The sequence below is a fragment of the Sinocyclocheilus rhinocerous genome, unplaced genomic scaffold (assembly GCF_001515625.1).
Source record: "Sinocyclocheilus rhinocerous isolate Xijiao unplaced genomic scaffold, SAMN03320098_v1.1 scaffold882, whole genome shotgun sequence".
NCBI classification, from domain to species: domain Eukaryota; kingdom Metazoa; phylum Chordata; class Actinopteri; order Cypriniformes; family Cyprinidae; genus Sinocyclocheilus; species Sinocyclocheilus rhinocerous.
In genome coordinates this window covers 220,307-230,067 of record NW_015625572.1, presented here as the reverse complement: position 1 = coordinate 230,067, position 9,761 = coordinate 220,307, and the positions used below count along the sequence as shown (strand labels likewise).

Here is a 9,761-nt window from a genome sequence, read left to right as displayed (position 1 = left end):
CAATACCATTCAAAAGTTTGGGGTCACATTTCTTTGTTCTTTGGAACTTTCTATTCATAAAAGAATCTCAAAAAATGCATCATGGTTTCCTCAAAAATATTTAGCAGCACAAATGTTTTCAACATTGATAATAATAGAGAAGTTTCTTGAGCACCAAATCAGTGTATTAGAATGATATGTAAGAATCTATAGTCTGCCCCGACCCAGATTCCACTCCACAATATATGTTTGATCATGCTCATTTCCCAAAATTGCTTAATTATTATAGAGAAGAAGAAAGTCAACAGTTATGTTGTTTCTAGACCATTTGGGATGATCACATCCTGAGCAAATGGTGACTAATTGTAGAATGGGAGAGGGTGTGGGACACCGAGAACCACTTCAGACAAAGGGGTGTCAGAACTTAATTAACATACAGACCACAGCTGTTACAACAGGAGCAACTTCATCAACATTAAGGGTAGTAAACTGTAAGTGTATAAAAGGTTTAAGCTTAGGATGTTCGGGGTTCATTCTGACTCCGTTGAACCCAAAGGTACTACATGTACTTTTGTACAATGCTGCAATAAACATCTTCGAGATCTTCAACGTCCTCATCACTTTTTCTTACAGATATCTGAAAGTTTATGTGACACTGAAGACTAAATTAATGGCTGCTGAAAATTCAACTTTGCCATCACAGGGATAAATTAAATTTTTAAATATATTAAAATAGAAAACAGTTATTTAAAATTCTAATAATACAGCGTTTACTGCATTTTTGATCAAATAAATGCAGCCTTGGTGAGCATAAGAGACTTTCTTAAAAAACTATTTGTACTGACCCCAAACTTTTGAATGGTATTGAGTTGTGCACCCATAGACCTTTTTGGTATCTGGGTGTAAGTGTGAAAGCCTAGGATAAGTGCAAAAGTTCAACAAAGTACAATAAACAGCATCAAAGAGGAGAGCGATGGAAAATTGCCATATTTCCTTCATGCTACTTTTTATCTTATTACTTCAAGCGTATCTGGACATTGAAGCTTTTTTGTGTCATGTGATTATCCATCATGTAATAATAATAATAATATGAAAGAGTGATTCTGAGACAAACATTCTCGCACCGAAATGTGCTTTTCCGAGCGTTCACCATGCTGCTCTGAGCTTATCATCTTGGGAATCCAAGAAAGAGAAATGGTCCAAATGTTAGCAGTGTGAGTATAATCGTTCAAACCGAGAACACGGCTAGTGCCAGGCTTGAACAGAGACACGTGTGATAAGAGGTCATAGTCTAGCCTGTTCTCAAGGTGCTCGGCTGCTGCTTTCAAATTTGAGAAGCCATTAGTTTGAAAGCCAACGGCTGGTTCACATGGCCTGATGTGATACATGACAATTTGATCCATTTGGCTTATGTACATGTACAGGCAGTATGAATCCATTGTTACGGTTCTTTTGCATGAATCAAAGTAAAGTCTCATGTTTGATTTAGCATTAGGGCCTAGCGAACTGAAAATATTCAGCATGACATGTCAAGTACAAGGGTCACAACTTGGTAACACACCTATATTGTTTTTCCGGTGGGCAAGGAAGTAAAATTATCTACCATTTATTTTACTGGTGGTAGGTATATCAGTTAGGGATGCACCAATACCACTTTTTTCAGAACGAGTCCGATATTGGCTTCATTATTTAGCAAACAGATATTACCTTTTATTTCCACACTTAATTATACCTGTTAAAATGTATTGTATAAGCTTTTGTTACTTTCACTGTTCATTTTAATGGCACATTAGAGCTGCTCCATTGCAGCAGCTCAGTACTGTAAACGTTTTCCAAAAATAATGCAGGGAACCACTCGTTATACATTATATGAGTGCACGCATACTATTTTGGTGATGTAATTTGCGTCACGCGCAGTGTACACAGACCTTTGTGTACGAGTAAAAACCGAAGTATACTTTGGTCTTAAAGCAAGCTAAACATACGCAGCGCGCACATGTTTGTATTGGTGCAGAATGAGAGAGACACTTACAGCCTAGCGCATTTCACCCAGTCTGCTAGTTTCACTTCTGCTTTAAATAAAGTTGTGTATGCTTGACGTTTAAAATAAATGCTGTTTATAGTGAATGCCCCTATAATTTTTGTTTGTTTTATATTTACGATTTAGTTTTAATCCAAATGCATGCGCTAATGGAGCGAACAGCAATCAAGATCATGCAACAGAAGTGCGCGCTCTCGGACTCTCTCTCTCTCGCTCTCCTTACCATCAAATAACTTTAGTAACTTGTGCATTGTTTTACTTACTTGCTTTTGACATATCCGACCGAACTACAAACTTTCCAGTGATGTCTGTGAGATATTCACTCGACAAGCTCGCGCATCTTTGCAGCCGCGCGCTTAATCCACTCAGCGTGCTTATCAGCTCGGGCACATCCGCTATACAGGCATGAATATTGAATGTTTAACATTATATTAATTACTTACATGTACTTCATAGACATCCTTAATCTCTAATAACTCCATTCTACTCTCTGTTGTTCTGTTTTCAGTGTTTCTTTTTCTGGACACAGCTCTATTCACAAGCTGTTTGGTATCGGCTTTTGGTATCGGGGCATTTTTACGAGTACGAGTACAGGAGCGCAGTATCGGGCCCGATACCGATGCATCCCTAATATCAGTGTATGAGCACTCAAAGACAGGGAGATTATACAATGTGCTAGAGAAATATGCCTAATGTTCATTTATTCTTAACGTCTAAATAATGAAATCGCCATGTTCTTTCCTACTTGGTTAACTGCATATGTGTATCGATGCATCCCTAATATCAGTGTATGAGCACTCAAAGACAGGGAGATTATACAATGTGCTAGAGAAATATGCCTAATGTTCATTTATTCTTAATGTCTAAATAATGAAATTGCCATGTTCTTTCCTACTTAGTTAACTGCATATGTTTATGAGCAGATAACACAAATTCAACTTGAAAACCGTTTGATCTAAACCACTTGTCTTGCCTCTGGCTCTAAATATTGCATGGCTGAAGAGAACCTTTATCAGATAAAAGTTAAATGCTTACACTGAGTAATGGGTGGAGGTTATTTTTGTGCCATATGTCCCTGGTTATTTAGTCCAACAGGCCCTTTTGAGATAATGTTAAGTGTTTCCTGTTTTTGCAAAGGCCCACCATGACAAAAAAAAGAGATCTCCAGGCTGTTGCTAGTTGTTTAAAGATTCTTTTGGAGGTTTATGTAGATTTTCACATCTTTTTATTGCTAAAGAGGTCTTATGTTTGTTCTTTCATTCCCACTTAACAGTGGATTAAAAGCTTATTATCATATCAGTTTTGGCAATAGACTGACAGTGATGTTTGTTCTGTGCAGTCCTTTGCAATACCAGTATAATGCCAGTCATGTCATCTGAATACCTCAAGCGTGTGACGGAAATGTTACGCCCCTTAACATACTGTGATGCCATCTCCCGGCACGACCAGACAAAACCAATAAAACCCATTACAAACGAGGCATTTGTTGCATCCAGTGGGGACATAATTACTGATTATAATGACTTATACTGTGTTTTTACGCGTTGCGTTGTGTATCGCGCCGCGTAAACATAAAACCATGTCTGCATTTGTGATCGGAGAAACGACAAACAACAAGCGCTACTCTACACTGCTTAAAATTTGCATTTGAATCATCAGTGGCAAATTCTTTAAATATAAAAAAAGTACTTACAGGCTGTGAGTCAGAAGCGCCAGACTGTCCTTGCAAAGTTGGAACTGCCCCACTTTATAGAACAGCCTTTGAGCACAGACCCATTGTAGGCTAGTCTGCAGGTTCAGGAAACAGTCCTCCATAAAATGCGTCACACAGCGTCACACACTGCGGCCTAGAGTGAGCGCAGGCCGGCGGCTAGAGTGAGCGGTGGCGGGCGGGCTTGAGAACGGCGCGGCCGGCGGATTAGATGGAGCGTCCGGCGGGCTTGCCAAACAAAGTAGTTTCGCTTTCACAACGAAGCACACAGCGTCTTCAGGACATGCGGCGGCAACAACAATACTACAGCGAGAATAAAAGTTACGCCGCCTTTCTTTGCTTGAACATTTGGGTGGTGTTATGCAAATCTTGTCACACTGTGACGTAGACGTGGAGGCGTGTTTAAATGAGGCGTTTTAGGAGGGCGTGGATAAGTCTTAACTTTTATAAAGAATATCTCTTTGGATTTGAGACTTTAGTCTTTGCAACTTTACAGATCTTCTTTATGCACCAAGAGCTTGTAACACTCCAAAGAGAAAGGAAAAATTGAAATCGCATCATATGACCCCTTTAAATGCTATGCATCCTGTTCAAGCATTACATTTTTTACATTTGTGCACCATTCCTCTACCTCTCCGGAAGCTGTTTTTTTCTTTTCTTCAGATATTGCATGCATATTTTTACTTTATTTAAAGAAGAAACCAATCCAACGTCTAGTTGACATTTGAGGCTTAATACTATAGAAAAGCAATACGTTTTTCAGTTAGAGTGTTTTCAACTTGTTTATTTTCATATAAAAATATGGCATGCAGTTGCTTCAAACTGGTATAAACATCATTCAGTGTAAATTGTGATCGCAATTACAATTTCAAGGGAATAATAAACAATTATGATTTTTGTCGTAATTACGCAGCCCTACTTGATGTTAATATTTTTGTCCTATCTATAATTGATTTAAAAATATATTAAAAATGCAAGTCGTGTTAAATTCATTCCAATCAAAAGTGACAGATTTTTTTTGTAACAATATGAAAGTCTTTACTTTTTCAAATAAATGCTGATAATAATAATAATAATAATTATAAGAAATGTTTCTTAAACACCAAATCAGCATATTAGATTGAGTTCTGAAGGATCATGTGACACTGAAGACTAAAGTAATGGCTGCTGAAAATGCAGCTTTGCCATCACAGGAATTAATTACATTTTAAGTTATTAAAATAGAAAACTCAAACTTTCAAAATTGCATTTACAAATGTAAAAAGCAAATTAAGAGTTTATTGAGGCAAAAGTCTTTTGAAAGGGACAGTTTTTTTTTAACCTAACATGAATACAAAGAGTACATTTCTAAGGATGAAACACATTTTAAACTAGATTTTTATTGTGAAAACACTCTTACATGTCATTGAGTATTAGTAACCCAATATTCCAAAAATCAGCTTGGATGTGGTAATAATATGTGTCATACAAACTTTTCAGGGAGTTTCAACTGTTCATAAATTTCATTACCATTGTCAAAAACGGTTTGTTATTCTCTTTTTTGCTGTATACATTCTTTTCAACTGGAATTTCTGTTCTTACTAGGAAGAAAAAAACTAAAAAACAAAATAAACAAGTATCTCAGAACAAAATGTACTTATGATGCTGTTTTTTCTCCAACATGAGAGGGAATATTATAGACTAGAGGTCAACCGATGTATCGGTTTTGCCGATTAATCGGCACCGAAAGTTTTTTGCTGGAACTATCGGTTATCGGCAAAAATCCATGCCGATAGTTTTCCGGGTTGCGTCCGTTGCTGGAACGGCTGAGAAGGGTCTGCTGTCATTATACAGTACGAGAGCGGCCTCTAGTGGTTGAAATCACTGACAGCACGTGCTATTTGTTTAGACACGTGATACTGCACGCTGAACAGAGCGGGAAACTTCGGACGCGGATTTAAATGCAGCCGACGGAAAATCCTGCCGCGCCACAGAGCGCCATTCACATAGTTTTCCATTAATAAAATAAGAGTCCATTTGTAACATTAAGATTAATGAAAGCTGTGTAATGAAAGTATTGTTCCTTGTTAGAGTGTGTTAATTTCAACATTTTTATTATTATTATTACTACTACTACTACTACTAGTATGGTTCAGTACTGTTTTTTTAATAAAGCATTTTAATAAATTATTTTAGTTTTTGTTCAGTATCCATTTTAAAAACTATCGGTTAATTAATCGGTATCGGCCAGTGTGGTCCAACCTAGCTATCGGTATCGGCAAAATCCACTATCGGTCGACCTCTATTATAGACCCATATTGATTTTCTCAGCATGCCTGTTTTGAAATGTAGTATCAGTCAGTGTGTTCTGAAGTACACTGCTAATGATGTTTGAGCGCCCTGGGAATACCAGGAGGCTAATTCAGTTTCTTTACAAATGTCGTCTGTTTCTTTTACAAATGTTCTTTATTTTGTTTCATGAGTTGATTTTAAATAGCATAAGCTGATTGCAGATAGTAGACCAAAGTCCCAAAAAACCGCTCCCAAAAATAGTGCTGGGTTTACTGTGGATCGTGTAATGTTACACTGCATTTTAAAAATAGTGACAGATTTAAGCAGTGGCCTCTGCATTTCACCGTCTGACCTCTGCGGTCTGCTTTCAGCTTTCTGCCTAGACTACATTTAGAGCAATTGCATTCCGGTTCATTCAGAACTCTTCAAGTTTTTAGTATCTGTGGACTTCTCCAAATGATTTCCTGCATTGATAACTTCAAAGGGGTTATCCTCAAACAGTTGCTCTTATTAATACGTTCAACATTAGGCATTAGGCATTGTTTCACTGTTGTGCACAGCTACAAAGACTAGATTTGTCTGCATTTGAATCTCAGCTGTGAATAAGCCCTTGTTAGGAAACAGTTTAATCCGTTCCTGTGGTGCCTGAGAGGTTTCAGAAGAACTGGAAGGAAATAATGTGATTCATGCCACAGGCGTTTCATTCCTTTTGATGCCTGTAAATTCTAGGTGAAGTTTTATTCAGGTGACTTCATCCGTTGTTTCATATGATTGTTTTTCTTTTTTCATATGATTGTTTTTCTTTTTGACCTCACTGATTTTGATGGAAATTGTTGGTTTGTATGGATTCACAAGTGTCAATAGCAGTCAGTCTTCACATTAACAAAGGGCTGTTATGCAATACCACAATGCAATGATACAGTATGAGTAATTGTGACTGGTAGGTTGTTAACTTACAGCTCAAGCAGGCAGCAATATGTACAGACTTTAGCGCCCCCTGTAAATAATTGCCAGTGTATCTTTCTTGTTAGATTTAATGCATTGCCAACCCTTATTTGAATCATATAGCTTCAGATGCAAAGGCTGATCCCATGGCTTTTGGTGTCATTGCATCATTCTTTCATGCTGGAAGTTTGGAGGAGGCATATCTTTTATTCCCCTTTTAGTCATACTAAGAGCGGCTTCTCTGATTGATCTGAACTCTTTCGTCTTTCTCTCCTCAACCTCTCTTTGAGTGTGTAAACTCTTTCAACATGCTCTCTCATTTGTCCATGTTCTTTTAGTTTGACTCATAAGTATACATTTTTCAAAGGTCATGGGTGAAGACAAATAGGAAAAGCTGGTTGATTTCCATCAGGGTCTGCTAAAGAGAGGAAAAACTGTTGTTTGCCAACATCAATCATGAACTTGAAATATTTGCTCTTTTATAACACTGACAAAGTTATTTCCAGTTCACAGACATTTTTTTTTTTAACTAAGACCAGATTTGCTCCATCTATTAAAGAGGAAAATGAAATGGTGTTTGAACAGCTCCCATAACCCTTGTTTCTGGGCTGAAGAAATCACTTTATGGGAACACTTACAAAACCGCACAAGTCCCTTGTTTCTGCAGTCGTTCAAGTCTTTTATCATATAGGCTAGACACAGTGTGGCCCAAAAGTCTGAGGCCACCAGTGAAAATGTTCCTTTTTTTGCTAGTTTTTACATTGAATTTTTTTTTTATTACAAATTATTATAACTGGGTTTACAATCTATCTTTTTGATGAAAAAAAAATTTGAATCTTCAATCACAAGATTGGTCTTTTAGTCTGTGATGTTTTCTGAACTAAACTTCACTAAACATTATTTGTAATTTCAGGGCTCGCAAAATCGCTAGCCCGACGTCCCGGGGCTATTGTGTTTTCCAGTCGGGCTACCAAAATGTATCACCGCCCTGCCCGACAGGCTATCTTGAACAGTGATATAAAATTCCTTCCTTCGTGCATTCGGAGCTGCGCGCACTCATTCAAAGCTCGCACAGAGAGCCGCGTTTCAGACAATGCGCGTACACAGAATTGATTCCTCTTTCGCAAATCCTTGCATCTGAATGAACACATACACACAAAATTATCTCAAAATAACTGTCTAGGCAAGTATTCTCGTAAACACAGTCGGTTATGTCTTAAGTGAACGTAAACAGTGGTGAAGGAAATCTCAAGTGCATCATTATATTGGATCCGCGCATTCGGTCTTAAAGGGGCAACAGCCTATAAATAACTGCTGTTCCATAAGTGCCACCTGCTGTCAGAGAGTGACATTTGCATCTCATTCACAAAGCTAAAATCAGACCATTCTGTTTTTGCTTCAAATTTCGAAATTATACAATCTAATTGCAATCTAAATAACATGCATTTAGCATCTTTGTTTGGATCGTGATTAAAATGCAGTGGTTGCCTCTGATTTTAAATGGAAAAAGCACAGCCAAAGCCTTAGTTTGTTTATATGAAGATATTTATTTTATTTGTATGATTTAATTATTTGATTTGGGATTTGTTTAAAAATTTCAAATTAGTTTTATTATTTGACATATTTCAATTTCACAAAGAAATGTGCAGCATTTTGTTGGAGAAATAATAAAAGGACACCTTTTCATTTATAATTTTTCTTAAATCTCATTTTGTTAAAAAGAAAAATTGTGAGAAAATTGTATTGTGAAATCCATATTGTGAATCGCATCGCATTGTGAGTTGAGTGAATCGTTACATCCCTATATGCTACTAGTTTTTGCTGTGGTATCAAAGAAGTATTCTGTTATTTAAATATTAAGAACCATATTTTTTTTGCTCATCTGCAAAATGAGCCGATCTATTACTCAAAATCTGATATGTTGATGCAATATGATCCGATCCATGGGTTTTGTGATCCATTGCACCCCTACTCTCTTGACTTGTTATTTGAAGAAAAAAGCGATCACTTAAGTTTTTAATCATGCTGATTTGTCCGCAGTGAAGTTCAGACGATGTCTTTTTTTAAAATTTTTATATTCTTAAAAAATAACTTAAATTAATTTTGGGCTACCAAAATCTGAAGAATGTCTGCCCGAAGGGCTACCAGTTATTTTGAAATTTTGCGAGCCCTGAATATGCCTCTCTCATTCAATAATTGCAGTAAGCTTTGTGCTTTGTTACTTGTGAAATTCAAATCATATATTGTCAAAAGCAGATTTTGCAGTCCTTTATCTATGAGCTGTGTGCATGTTTTAAATGTTTTTCTTTTTCTTCCTTTTTCTTCTCTAGGCCCATGAATGGAACAAGAATGATGAGCGTCTCCTCAGTGCAGTAGAGCATGGAGAAGCAGATAAAGTCACATCCCTCCTGTCGAAGAAAGGAGCCTGTCCCACCAAGCTCGACAGTGAGGGCAAGTCTGCGTGAGTACTGGAACTGATATTGCTCTCATTCGATTTAGACATAGACTACTCTAATTGTGACTTCAGCAGTGTTTCGAGAGTATTTCTAGACTATATCTTCTGCAGTCCACTTGAGAAGTGCATAAAAATTCATTTGTATGTGTGTTGTTTACATTCCAGCTGAGGGAGAGATGCGAGTTTTTTGCTTTTTTTGCATCCATTCATTAGAGTGTTTATTTAGCTGTAGAAGTGATCATTTAAACCCCAACCTTCATTCACCCCATCAGCATTTTCTTTCATTGCATTTACATCAGCCTTCATTTTCCCTTATTTACCGTAACAGGCACACAGATGTTCAGAAGTGAATGCTCGAT

The 9,761-nt window shown here is 37.1% G+C and overlaps 1 protein-coding gene across 1 annotated transcript in view; it reads left to right on the top strand.

Moving 5' to 3' along the window:
* The window catches only part of LOC107750373 (ankycorbin-like), a 66,351-nt gene that overhangs the window by 30,734 nt on the left and 25,856 nt on the right, over positions 1 to 9,761 (top strand). The window contains exon 3 of the mRNA XM_016565741.1: positions 9,278 to 9,408. Coding sequence (XP_016421227.1) covers positions 9,278 to 9,408 — 131 coding nt within the window. The remainder of the gene's footprint in view (positions 1 to 9,277; positions 9,409 to 9,761) is intronic.